A 14,860-nucleotide genomic window follows, 5' to 3' on the forward strand; every position below is an offset into this window, starting at 1 on the left:
AATAGCCACAAACTGGAACATGGGAAGATTCATCTGAGCCTTAGTTTGAAAGTGACAGAGCTCTAGAACAGGCTGACCAGAGAGGTTGTAAAGTCTCCTCTGAAGATATTCAAAACCCACCTGGATGCTTTCCTGTGCAACCTACTGTAGGGAACCTGCCTTAGCATGGGGTTAGTTGATGGCTTCCAGTGGTCCCCTCCAACCCCTACACTTCTCCAATTCTGTGAAAATGTCCTGTGTATGTGTGTGGCACTGGTGTGTTCCATCCCCACTTCCCTTGGCTGCCAAAGAGCAACTGAGGAAACAGTGGTGTCATGTACGGAGTTTGTTGGTAGAAATGGCCCCTCATCAAATCCAGGCACAGAATGGTCTAAGCAACCTTGAGATACCCAAAACATGACACCCACAGATGTCAGTAAAACATGAATTCAGGAATCTATATCTTTCCTTTTTTTTTTTTTTAATGTAGGTTAGTTGAGAAGAATACAAAATATTAGATCAAGAAAGGAGGAATTATTTATTACTGCCAGAGAAATACTGGTGGAAAAAAATGAAAACTCTATACCATTTTCCCAAACAAAGAGAGGGCTTTCTAGCTGAGTTGAACTAAGACTCCAATTGAACTACTAAAGGAAAAAAAAATCCACATTGGAAATAACTTTATTGTACAGAACTTTAAAAAATGTAATTAAATTCATTGTATACAGTGCCATCCTACTTAGAAGAAAATACAACTTTTCTGAGGATTATTACTCTGCATTATATAGTTTTTCTTCTACAATCATTCATTTCTGACAGAGGGAGTGCATATAGTTTTTATGTGGCATATATGATTAAGTTGAGATTTATAAAGAAACCAAAAAAAGGTATTCAAAATGGCAATTATGTTCTCACATCCTTCATAAATCTTAGTTCCACCATTCTGACTTGTACAGTCAGGAGTTACTTGGCTTTTTTCTGTATTTACCGAATTGCACAGATTTGTTTGGGTTATGTCAAAAACATCCTCTTTACAAAGCTCATGCTGCTACATGCTGCGAAAGCACTTAAAGGAAATTCATGTTTAACTTTGTATTGATACGCAGAAATTTTTGTCTTTAAGAATGAAACACTTTGCTTCTTGTAAGTAGGAAGATAACAAATTCCTCTTGTGCAACAATTAATTAGTTCACAGCTTCTTCTTATGTATTGAACATACCTACTGACAGTTCTTTATGTGAAGAGGAAAAATGTAAGACAGCACACATTTTAGTCACTTATTGAAGATTTCTTGAGAGACATGTACTCTTCTCCGAGTTTCTTCTTCTCATTTAATTTTGCCACTATGGCATCCAGTAAATTTGAGGCAAAAGGAAACTGAAAAAGAAACAGCAAGATAAATGGTCATTTAATTTTATTTTCTTCATGTGAAAAACATTTATTAAATTTATTTCTGTCATTAGATTTCACTTAGTTCTGACAACTATGATACATACACAGATATGAACTTTAAAGTTTACCTGTCTGGTTTGTGGCTTGAACTTTGCTCACTAACAGAAAAATGATAAAAGAACAGAGTAAAATGAAAAAAAGATCAACACCTTATTGAACAATTCATGCTTTACTGACCATGTTAATGATGTAAACTGCAGTCCTAGCAACTCTGTCATTTATCTTCAGCTGATCAATAAGGGGCTTACAGTCATCTCTAGGGCATGCAGAAGTGGTAGTGCATGTTCTCTGCTCTCAGGAGGATGAGACAACAACCAGTACAACACACAATGAATGTGGCAACTGCAGCAACTTAAGATTGATGCATGAAAACTTGCAAATAAAACCAAACCAAAATCCCAAACCCCAGAAACTCCTACTGCATTTACAAAGATAATAGACAAAAACTTGCTCCTATAAAATATGGTAGCAAAGATTTGTATTTCCATATTTACAGAAAACAAACAAACAAACAAACAAACAAAACAAAAACAAAAACAACAACAAAAAAAACCTCTTTATATATCTTCTGTTATAAAAGATTTGCACAGTGTCTTCAAAGAAAGTAATTCAGTATATTTTCCGCCATCACTGCTTCAACACAGTCTGCATGAGTGTGTGGTATGCAGGGAAGTACTGGCGGAGGCAGTACAGAACACTCCTTGCAGCTCCACCCAGAGAGGGGAACATCACTGTGACAAAGGAGAACCAGTTATAGTTCATTGTGCTCTGTCAGCCTTCTTGAAATCCTAGTAAGATCAGTGGTGACAGAAAAAGTAACAGCTATCATTCGTATCAGAAACAGAGTTAATTTTATTTTAATAAGGCTACTAGAAATAAAATAGCAGCTGGTTGAAAAGATCAGCCACCAGCTTCCTCTGTTTTTCCCAGCTACAGTTCAAGGCAATTCTTTTGCATCTAGAACCACTCTCGAAGGCCAAACTCAGGTATCCTTGCTCTGATTTTATTTTTTTATTTCTCTATTCCTCCTTAAAGATCAAAACTGTGTGATACATTTACCAGAGAGAGTACTGTCCCTTTCCTAGGTATATATAAAAAATAATAAAACACATATGTATGTGTATATAAGTAAACCAAACACAGATGCTGATGTAATGTCTGAAATTACACAGGGGCTGCTCCGAAAGTAATGCCTTCTATTTTATTATGTTGGCCCACAACTTCAAAGCAGATATTGGTGGTATGGCAGTAGAAGTTGAACCTTCCCACCAATGTTCCATTACATTTTGTTGCTGCGTGACTGATGGCAGCAGAGGGGCAGTCTGACACAATGGCATCTGACATGTTAGTATGTGGGGCAAAGGTCTGTCATTGAATTCTGCCATGCAGAAAAACTTGCACCCATTGACATTCATCAGTACTTGCTGAATGTTTATGGAGACCACACAGGAGATGTGAGCAGTGAGGTGATGGGAGGTGTGTTTAAGCAATGGCAACAGTGACAGTGAGTCACCTCCACTGGTGCAGATTTTGATGAGCACAGCATGCAGGCTCTTGTTCATCACTAGCAAAAATGCATAGCTAATGGTGATGACTATGTTGAGAAAGTATTTTGTAGCTGAGAATTTGTTTTATCAAATGGAATGACTGTGCTCTTTGTATCTGTTGTAGTTTTCACAGAAATAAATAGGACACATTACTTTCAGAGCAACCCACATACCTGGAGAGAATCCCAGTCTACTGATATTTATCACCATAAACAAATCAGAAAAAAAAAATCTGAAGTGTTAGCAAGGAAAATCTTGTTCATAGCAAGTGTCTGTCATGAACTGATTACAAGACATAGAACAATCCTGTGTTCTGTGGTTTTCTTGTTCATGTCCAGTGGTTACTTTACAGTCATAGAAAAAGACAAGAAATGTGCGTTACTCTCTCCTATTGAACAGGGTATTCTGTAGGGCTGGTACCTGCAGATCAGACATGCCTCTGTCTGTCATAAATATCTTCTGTCTATAAGAATTTTCTAGTATTTGTCTACAGCTGTCAGCCATCTCCAACTTTTGTGGTGACTTTTTGAGGAATAGAGGGATCCAACTCACTAAGCATTCACAGTAACACAAGACCTAATTTTATCTGAAATTCTGTGACATTTGCTTGCTACTGTGCTTTAGAAGCACTGACCCTGGCATCCTGTTCACTCTAATTGCTCTTCTTCCTTGTCTAAATGTATTTTTACAAGAACACTATACCATTACCTCTAAGTCCCTAATTCTTCCTCACTTGACTACATTCATTTTTGATACATCTTACCTCCTTAATGTTCTGTCCAAGATGAATGCTTTCTTATTGATGTCTCAGGTTCATAACATTCTAGCTACATTTTACTCGCTGCTCACAACTCTCTGTGGCTTCCATGCCATGGCAAACTGATTTTTAAAGAAGTCTTTCCATTTAAATCATTCATTTAAATCAAGAGCATTTGAAAGTTGAATGTTATGTCATTATATCACATTTATTGGTTTCAGAGAAAGTGCTCTACTTTTTTATCTGGTTTTATTTCCACGCCAACACCCAGAACTGGATTATCTCTACAGTCTTCATCTTTAATAGAAGCCTGTCAGGTTTACTTTTAATGATGACTCTGTAACTATCCTGGGAAGCTTCCCTCTACATTTCTCCCCAGAACTTCAGAACTGTTGAAGATGTCTTTACTCCAAAGTATTTATCCCAGTTTCCAAACTTGCCATATGCTTGGGGAAGGCTTTGGGAGTTCAGTGAGTGCTAAGTGCACACCTAAGGAGTGAAATCTTGTTTATACAAGTGATAATTGTGTACAGAATGATACTTCCTTCAAGTGGTTTTCAGTTCTCTGTGCCACAGGCAATTTATCCAAACACTGAGTGTTGACAATGATAGCAATACTGAATCAGTACATTATGGTAGGCTTTAGGAGTAGTAGTTGCTATTTAACTATTTTTTTTTTTAATTCAGAGCATTTGAGAGAGAAAAGTTTACCTGGATTTAAAGATTTTTTGTTTATTTATCATTGCCAAAATTATAGATTTCATTCTTGGGACTGGAAATCCATATGGATGAAATGGTGTATTTCTTAAATGCTAGAGAGATATCTTGGTATCTGGTAATATGATCCTAAAAAGTCAGGAATGCTGGTAGTTATTTCTATTTCTCTCACCTATTTACTCTTACATTGAGTAAGCTCCTTTCAAAGATCCCTTCTGAAAAAAATGTGCCTGTTGACCTTACACTATACTTCTGAGCCTCACGCAGCATGTGTGTGCACAACCACGTGTGCACAACCTCCTGATCTGCCAGAGAAAAGACTGATAATGAGAGCAAGGCAATGCTGTTATTCCAAAGAGATGTAATGTTTCAATTCATGGACTACAACATTACTCGGTCTCCATTTCACAAGCTCTAAAATATGTTAATGTACATGGAAACAATGGTATTTCATTTCTGGAATACACAAATTAGTAGTTACTGCTATTTTAAATCTTCCCACATGGATCATCAGTATAATAAATTTGCACAACAGAACAATCCAAACACACTGCAAAACTGCCACAACTCAAATTGTGTGAACCACAAAGAATGACCTCAAACAAAACTGAAGAAATGGCAATTTATAATGAACCAAACTTCATTATTTGACTGTAACTATAAGACAGTAAGATAGATTACTGAGACATGCTTCATTTCATTATTATTCTCTGCCTGTTCTTCTCTGGGATAGCTGTATGTATGTGATGTTAACAGTATCTGGTGAAGTACTTCTAGTGTTTCTATGTTTCTATTTGGTCTACAGTGCTGCTGCTCAAGGTGTGGGTATGTGAAACACTGTAAGATGGTGACTGTGGTCAGTGCATCTATGTGTGTGCAACTGAATGTGTGCATGTGCATCTGAGCAGACAACAGACAACAAGCAGAGACCTGTTCAAAGAGAAGGGGTAAGAAAGATGCAGGCTGAAGGGAAATCAAGAGAAGAAGAACTGGTGAATTCCAACCAGGAAATCTGAATGGAAATAACCACAGATGTTAGTACACATTCGCAGATGAGATCAGAGGAATTCTGCATTTAAAATCCAGTGCAAATCCTAAAAACGAGTTAGAGAAAATCCTTAGTGATGAGGAGTAAATATGCTGCTCATAGTCTGTGTTCTAGAGACAGATACCTACAGACAACTACCTACATAGAGCCTAAAGAACAGAGGGAAGGGAGTTCTTCTGGAAGTTTTCACCACTGGAATATGATTTGTATACTAATAATGAGGTCATGAGAGGGAAGATTTCATTAGGCAGCTTCATGTGAGGTGTGATATCCTGAGGAACACAGGAAGAGGGAGGGGAGACAAGAGCTGCTTTGTGTCTGATAAGAGACCTGATAAATCAATTCTGACACTTGATACAATGCTTGGAAGAGTTAGGCAAATGATTTGTATTTTATTTAAAAAAAAATAGTTCTCAGAGATTTCAGGTAGTAATCTAGATTGGGGTTAACATGTTGTAGTGACATACAAAATTAATAACTGATTGTTCAGAGATATTCTTCCTTACAATCAATTGCTATGAAAACAAAAACAAAAACATAAAAACACACACACAAAAATAAAATAAAAAAAAACAGTGAAAAGAAGTCATCCTCTCAGTTTGACTAAATAGGGCTCCTTGTAATGGGAAAAAGCTAAAGAACGGTTTTTTCTTGATTATAAACAGAGAATGCTGCTATACTGTGTCAGGTTCAAATAACAAGACGTACACAAACAGGTGATATATGGAGAAAATATCCCATGAGAGTAAAAGCCCCATGCAAGCTATCAACACACCTACATATCAAGATATCCATAACTGTACCCTCCTTTCACAAACACCATGAACTCCCAAATACACAATATTCTATAAAGCGATACATATCCCATGTTCCCTCTCCCATGCCCACTCACAAATGCATAAGGAGTCCAGTGTATCTACACGTGGCTCAGGGACACTAGTATCTGCATGCATTCCTGAGAAGCTTCCCTACAAGTGAGTTCTTCAAAGGCAAGGGAATCTCCTAACTGTCATCCAAACATCAGTTATTAAGATGTTTCATTTTTACACTTTAGTGACAGCACTGAAGTCCTTGGGTGTTACAGAATGAATACAAAAACTGAAAAAAACACCTGTTGGCCATTCAAAATGTAGACAGTCAGTGATGCTTACTGGCTCTGCAGAATTCAGAACATGGGCGTACTTTCAGATCATATGATTCTTACATACATAACATCCCAAAGCAGAGATGTCTCTATCAGCTGTTAAGTTTCTTTCTATATGTTTCTATAGTGGCTGGTAAAGTAACTACACAAATTTTGACTGAGGACAGTCATGAATGCAAAAATATTTAGCACTGAATTATTAACACTTTTGTAAAGCTGATGGAAATTACACTCTTTAAAGACATAAGTATACAGAAAATAAAGCTACAGATGAGGTGTAAAACAGAGGTGTGCTATCCTTTATGATTACACTGTAGGGGAATCTATAAAATGTCAGTAAAAAGCAACTGGTGCTGCCCCAGTCCCCCCCAAAATTCTCATGCAGCAGTAAAATGGCGTATGTCAGTAATAAAAATAAAATGTCTATGACATTTTAAATGTTATCATACTGTCGTGGTGGAATAAAATTAGCTTGAAGAATGATCTAAAGGGATATGATGCAGTTCATTATGTATAACAGCAACAGCAGCAGTTTCCCAGTGTTCATAAAGGTTTCTCCATTAAATTTACCTCCAGTCAATAATTAGGAGTCCACAAATAAACCTAGGCAATTAAATCAATACTGCTGGGCAATTATGTTCCAAAGTCCTGGCTCAATGGCACAAAAAGACACTATATCAAACTGCAATATTAAGTGATTTGATGCAATTTCTATCTGAACATTTTCTCAGAATGAGAGAAAAGAGCAAGCCTGCATCTTTTTTCAGGATACAAAGGGGTTCACAGTTTGTCAACCTGTACCAATAAGCAATCTGTTCTAAGCAAAGTTCTAAAAGCAAGCTTTAATTCCTCATTGAGCTTGAGTTCTCTGTTCAGAAATACTAAAGGAAACCACAACCAATCTTTGGACAAGGCATGACTTAAGCAGTTAAAAGGGCACAAACCTCTTCTGTGAGCTGCTCCGAAACACAGATTAAGAAACCTATGCAATTTACATCCATGTGAATTAGCAAGGACAGAAAGGAAAAGCAGAGCCGGCTGCTCCTAAAAAAGCACTAATTCCTTAGTGATCCCAAAGATGATTGATTTGCTGAGAATTACTTTTACCTTCAGAGCTCCTCCAGAGGAACCCCACAAGATGGAGCAAAAACCACTGAAAACCACTATGAACTTGTTCACAAACATATGTTGCTGAATTCAGTGAGCTTCCCCCAGCTATTGTTCAAATTTGTTTACATGGTCAGTAACCCCCGTGCTCTCCATGCCCTGACTCTGGCTGTCTCTTTACATCAAAGAGAAGTGATAAAATTCTGTTTAGAATTTTTAAAATATGCCACAGAATGACAACAAAAATGCAACCATTTTTCTCATCTTGTTCCTCATCTGATTTATATTTTGGAGCCAATAATATGAACAGGATCTTTAAATTGATAGGTTTGAAAAAAAAAGAATTTACAATGAAAGCATAGGAGTAGTTCTGTATTTCTGAGCTTCGTGTAACACTACAAAGTGTTTAAAATAAATGCTAATATTTCTGACCAAATATTTCTGAACAAGATAGTAAAAGTAAACATTTTCAGTCAACTGCAGCAATTAAACAATCTTAATGGCAGAAAGTTTGGATAATGACAGAGGAAAAGCCTGACATTTCTTAAAAAATCTGGTCATGGGACACAGTCTGGGCACAAAAGCTATCAAGGATAAAACATTTCAACCTGAAAGATTGCTCCCTTGAAATTATCATCAAAATATTTTTAATCATTTACATTCCTGATAGAAATGAATGGCATCGTAATGGAGTCACAATAGTGAATATGCATTAGGAACACTGGATTTATAAATCAAACTTTATTTCATTTCAGATATCAGCTACACATTGTCTGAATAAAGGAGACAACTAAAGCATAATGGAAAAGTTTCAAGAGTCCGTGTATGTTGTCAGTGATGTCCAAACAAAAGCTGACTATGGCTAGAAAAGCAGGGCTCTCACCTGCCAATAAACTGCCCTTGATCACTTACAAGAGGGGAGCATCCCAGCAGACTCTGTGTGTATTAAAAAAAAGACTTGAAAGAGAAGAAGAAGTATCACACAGGTCACAGCGGCAGTCTCAATGGACCCCTCAGGGATTTCTGCTAGTCTCAGCCTTGTCATCCTCTATGCAGCTTTCCTCTCTGCCCAGAAAATGTCGATAGGAAAATGTTTGAGGGGCCTCTGGTGGAAATTTTTTCATTCTTTCTGCATTGACAGGATGCCAAATCAATATTTACTTCCCACTAACAAGCTGCTCGAGGTCTCAGTAGAAAATATTGTAGAGAATGCGGGAAGACACGATAATAAACAGCTGTCTGGCTATGAGGAAAACATGAATTGACTGGAAACAGGTCCACAGTAAAAGGTCATCGAAACCCATGAACTCCTCAGGTGTCCATATCAAATACTAACTTTAAAGGCACACAGTAAAAAATCTCTTTTTCCTAAGAGGTATGAGAGGATGGATCCTTTCCACTGTCTCAATAATTTAATTAATGCATTTGCCAAGATCTGTGCTGGTTTTCGCCAGCATTGTTTCAGCTGTTAAGTTAGCTACAGCAAATCGTATGTTACCATCTCTTCAGTTTTAGCCACTGACTCTTAAGATTTTTTTAAGAGAAATAAAAACAAAAAGGTACCAAAACAAGGATTTTATGTTACCTAATTCAAATTAGTGGTGGCATAATTATAAAAACAACGTTATAATTCATGAAGGGAAGAAATAAATTTATAACCTGTGCTTCAAGAAGCTTCTGTATACAGAGCAGCCATTCTTTGTCTTTTTCAGATTCCATTTTTGCCCTTGCTATTTCCTAAAAATACAGACACATAATATTTTAACACCATCTGAGAAGGACATAATGAACAATAAAGGATATGTATAGTTAGATACATATTAAATAAACAGCATGGGGATGTAGGAATGATGCTATCAGAGCCAGCTACTTGAAGCATGTCCACTGAATATGAGGGCTCTGTTAAATTTATGTGTTTGAGGATATCTTGAATGGCACATTCTTTTCACATGAATATACAGGTACATGTGTACTTTATATGGAAATCTTATGCGTTCAATTTTCTCATACAATGATAAATGGAATATGTATCTAAAATGTATGTAGTGAAAACTCATCACCTATATTGAGCATATTTGTGTGTTTTACACATACATTCCCAACATTGCTTAAAAGAAATAGGATACAAAAGTTATGTTGAGAACGAGGCAAGTAGACAACAATTCTGTCAAAGCCAATTGCTTTACAAGAGTATGGAAGAGTCATAGGGCTTATAAGGGTGTATAAACAGGGAAGGGATCAGTCCACAACATTTATATTCATGGATGAACCTGTAGGGATACACAAGCATACACATAAAATGGATATTTATTTAACTCATTTGAATACTTTGTAATTTGTGAAATGTAAAGCTTCGTTAAGGCTTTCTCTGATGACTAAGTCATCACTGAAATACAGTTACAGCTCAGTGATGGTCAACTCCTAGACATTTTTTAAATGTAAGTAAGTGCAGAGGCGTTTCTGTGCATTTCTTGATCAGGCCTCGACACATCTGGATAATGATAATCCCTATTACTGTATGTATTTTATATAAAGTGATTTATGAAACACCCAAATATTTCATAGTAAAACAGTAAAATGTAATATAGAATCATCAGAAAAAAGCAATGGATTCTCCTCAAAAAATATTTATCCTCTAAGAGTACTTTACTAAGTATCACAATTCAAGAAAGTAATCATCAATGGAATCAATTTGGCACAGCAAAATAAATTCTAATTTTGTTTTCATTAATGCAGAAGACTATTTAAAATGTATAACCCTGCCAAATATTCTCATGAAAAAGGAAACTGCTAAGGATTTTCAAGTATACTCTATATCTGCATGCTCAAAACAGTACACTGATATTTTATTTATTTATGTCCAAAGTCTTGACACCTAAGGAATCTCTAACCTGACCTTTTAATTTAAATTCAGCAATTCTGTTCTTTACTTGTGCTGGATGCTATGCAATAAAATTCCACTCTTTAACTAGAAATTGTCTTCCATAAGAATGGAAAATTACAGCATCTTCAGATCTAGCCTCTTTTACTGTAGAGTCCTTAAAATAACTTACCTCATCATCTTCTACTTCTAATATCTCCTCAAGATCCGTTGTTGAAACATTAAGGATAGACGCTGCCAACTGAACAGACTCTTGGGAAAGGCCTTTTTTACATGCCCTTGCTTCTTCCACTTTTTTTGACTGTTTGATTTTTATTCTCAGCTCTTGTATGCTATGGTGTATCTCTCTGGTTAGAGCCTAGAAGACGAAAGCAGAGAACACTGAAATTCTTCTTAAAGTACAAACACCGTGGAAAAAAAAATAGCACCATTTACACTAAACTCTTCTATTTAGGAGCTAACTTCATTCTGTGTTATTGGTTATATAGAATAATCTCTGCAAAATGAAATAATACGGTTAAAAAATGAAATATGAAATAATAAATTAAAAGATAAAACATTCGTAAGTATAGATACGCATTCCATTGGTATGTTTTTAGCAAATTAACTATATTCATAATGCCTCATGACAAAGCAGCTTCTGCAGAAGCAACTAATAACCATTTTCTGATTCAGTCTACTAGAATTCATTTCTATAGATACTGCTAAACCAGAAAGATGGTTGCAGCTAAAAAAATCCAGACAAATAAAGGAATATTGCTAAGAGAATACTGACTGGTAACAGGCAGCTGTTTGAAAGGTTTAAGTGATAAGACATGTGCACCATTATCTGGGATGGAAAAAAGGGATTGAACAATCCTGATGTTACCTAGGAAAATAGAGATGACTGCACATAGAAAATAATGTAGTGTCAGAAGAAACCCAGTAGGGTGAGGCCACTCTCTTTATTTAAAACCAGAATAAAGGAAAAAGCACAAAACAAACATCCTGCTGAAGAGATTGTTTGAGCTTGAATGAGAGCTGAATGGGATTCAAACCAGATTTTTTTTGTTGTTGTTCCACAGCACCATACAAGCAGTGAGCTTGAGTAGTATCTTCTGAAGCTGAACATGTGCAAACTGCATAGCAATGAATTGATGTTCATGTTATTTCCTGTCCTTTTCCTAAAATTCTCTGACTCAGTGAAATGCCACAAAGCATTAGCATAAATCATCAGTTATATAACTGGAGTTGGTTTCTTTCAACATTTATGCAACCAGGGCAGAAAGGTTTTGTCAAAGGCATGGTGAGACAATTTTATTTAAAAACTGATGGCTGAGAGACAAGAGCAGTAACTCCATGTCAGAAGATCCTCCTCATGTATTTAATGACTGAAGCTGAACAGTGATTGTCAACATAGACACAATGGAAATTTTTAAAATGAGAGAAAAACCTTTTTTTTCCAATGACTGTATGTGGGGCTTTTCTTGTCTCCACACATTTTTTAAAATCTTTTTTACTATCTCTCACTGTGTAGCTGATAAATTAGTAAACATTATTTTGCTGCAGAATCCCTTCATCTCTAGAAAGTGACCAGAGATACGAAGATTCTTTATTGGAATTTGAGGTTAAACACTCTACAGTGTCCACTGTGCCAGAACTTTTATAGCCTCTAGCATTCTCAAAATATGTCTGTTACAGAGCATTTGCTAATAACTTTCAAATAAATTACAAGATTCATTTGATTGCAATGCCTGTTTCTTTGCCTTTCTCTTTTTTGTTCTACTTATCTAAAATTTAATTATTAAAAACAAAATTATCCTACCACAAATCAGAGGAGAGAGCACATAGTGAAATTTGTTTGATCTGTCTGATTGAAGCACAAGTACCTCCTTCTACAGTATTTCTAACAGAATACCACGTACACAGTCTTCTCTGCAATTGGACAGGAATGAAGAAACATGAAATGCTTTACAGGCAGTGAGCTAAGGCCCCTTGGACAAAGTTCACAGAAGGAAACAAAGAAAGAACAAAGCCCCATGTAGAAAAGCTGGCATTATTAAAGAAAATTACAGATGTATCATTACATGTTTTTTTGGGTTTTTTTGTTTTTTACCTTACAGACTTTAGCTTGTATGCTGAGAGATCAGCTATTTTTTTATATGCCTTTTTAGTAGTAATAATGTTTCGATATACATTTTCATTGGATAAGTACCCTACCAAATGTCAACTTCCTTGTGATTTTAATTTGCTTCCTCTGTTGACATCTTATTTGTCATGAACAAATAGATCTTTGTACTCAATTGTTTACTTTTTAGTTTTTTAATTTATATGCCAGTTTATACTTTACTACAAAAGTGTTTAATATCAAAGCCACAGAGGTATTAACTGTGTTTGGAAGAACTACTTCCAATTTGGAACTGAAAAAAACCTATCAGTTAACCAATTTTTAACAGCTTTTACTGGTAAATGCATTGAAGTCAGTATAGTAATAAGTCTTTGGTTATGAAATTGGTCTAAGCCATTCTAGAGCTAAATGTAGATTTAATCTACAACATGATTTCTTACTTTGTGTTTCAGAACTGTTTCTTTTTAAACTTATAATCATACATAGTTGATACAAACTGCCTGAAAAGAAATCAATACAAAATATAACTTCGGTACTATACTGATGTATGTTAACAATGATGTTGTTACTACTAGTAATTCTAGGATTTTTCTCTGTTCTTCTTTGGTGTGAAATCTAAGGGATATTTTCTTGCTAAAGCTGTTTACCCAACTTAGCTGTTACCAGCAGCTATTCCTGTGGGACACACTTAGCCTCCACCAGTCAACTAGAATAGGAATCCCTGATTAATTTCTGAAAACAAATCTACAATACATCTTGTCACATCAGTGCAATTGCTGCTGGTCCAACTACAACAAAAGTAAGCTTAAAATTCTGATTGTAAGTTTAAAATACTCAGTACTTTTTAATTAGTAGCAATTGTTGCATTTTCTCCTGCTGTGGTGGACAAGGAGCAAAAGGTGTCATCTATCTGAATGTGTGCAAGGCCATTGGACATCCTTATCTTGAAACTGGGGCAAAGGGTCCAGGCAGACCTCACTGCTCCCTCCCAGAACTTATAAGCAGGATGAAGACTAACTTTTAACATGGTGTGATAGTGATAGAACATGGGAGAATGGCTTTAAACTAAAAGAGGGGAGATTTAGATTAAATGTTAGGAAGAAATTCTTCACCCAGAAGGTAGTGATTCCCTGGCACAGCTGCCCAGAGAAGCTGTGGATGCCCCATTCCTGGAGATGTTCAAAGCCAGGTTGGATGGGGCCCTGGGCAGCCTGAGCTGGTGGTGGCAGACCTGCCCACAGCAGGGGATTGGAGCTCAGTGAACTTTAAGGTCCTTTCCAACCTGAGCCATTCTGATTCTGTGACTCCAAAAGGCTGTGTAGTATTTATTATACATCCTGGGTTGCATAAAACTCTGAAAAAATCTCCCTTATAAGCTGCAGGTTCACAACCCCAAATAATCATTCATAAGATAACAGTCCAACTTTTTTTGTGGTTTTTGTTTGTTTGTTTGTTTTTTGTTTAAAAGGTCATATTTATATAAATGCTCAAGGGATTTGTGATAATATAATATAATATAATATAATATAATATAATATAATATAATATAACATAATATAATATAATATAATATAATATAATAAAAAGACAGTGAGAACACACTTTTAATATCATCTTTATATCCCCAGAAGCTTTGACACTACTTGGTCCTGGAATTGACACAGATCGACCAACGCCCCCCCTCATGTTACAAGAGCAAATCAATTCCTAAAATCATTCTCAAAATTGCTGTGTAAATTTACACATTCTATTGTTATAGTTTGTAGTATAATCAAAGGTCACAAGGCAGACAGAAGTCTGATGTTCTTTCCTTCACATATTGAACTATGCTTATCTCAGTCCCTTAGTTTTCTTGCTATTTTTCTTCCTATTTTCTCCTCAGTTCGGCTGGGAGTGGGGAGTGAACAAGAATTGGCTTTGTGCTGCTTAACTGATGTCCTGGATCAACCTACTGCAAAAGAATAGAACCATATAATACATGCAACAATTGTCAAATATATTGTATTTTATGCATAGTTCAACATGAAAGGTTGTGCTGAAAAGGCACAACCAATATATTCTTGGAGGTTGAAGTGGTGTAAGGATGTGACTCATATCATTACACCAAAATGAAAGTATGTT

At 36.0% G+C, this 14,860-nt stretch overlaps 1 protein-coding gene across 1 annotated transcript in view; it reads right to left on the minus strand.

The window, feature by feature from the left end:
* Positions 1-568: 568 nt before the first annotated feature.
* CNTLN (centlein) overlaps positions 569-14,860 on the minus strand; it is a 194,148-nt gene continuing 179,856 nt past the window's right edge. Inside the window, exons 24-26 of the mRNA XM_065745640.1 lie at positions 10,805-10,990; positions 9,411-9,488; positions 569-1,356 (exon numbers count right to left, since the gene is read on the minus strand). Coding sequence (XP_065601712.1) covers positions 1,249-1,356; positions 9,411-9,488; positions 10,805-10,990 — 372 coding nt within the window. The 3' untranslated portion in view covers positions 569-1,248. The remainder of the gene's footprint in view (positions 1,357-9,410; positions 9,489-10,804; positions 10,991-14,860) is intronic.

Source organism: Cyrtonyx montezumae, unplaced genomic scaffold (assembly GCF_038088225.1).
Source record: "Cyrtonyx montezumae isolate F1298 unplaced genomic scaffold, pur_monq_1.0 scaffold_36, whole genome shotgun sequence".
Classification (NCBI taxonomy): domain Eukaryota; kingdom Metazoa; phylum Chordata; class Aves; order Galliformes; family Odontophoridae; genus Cyrtonyx; species Cyrtonyx montezumae.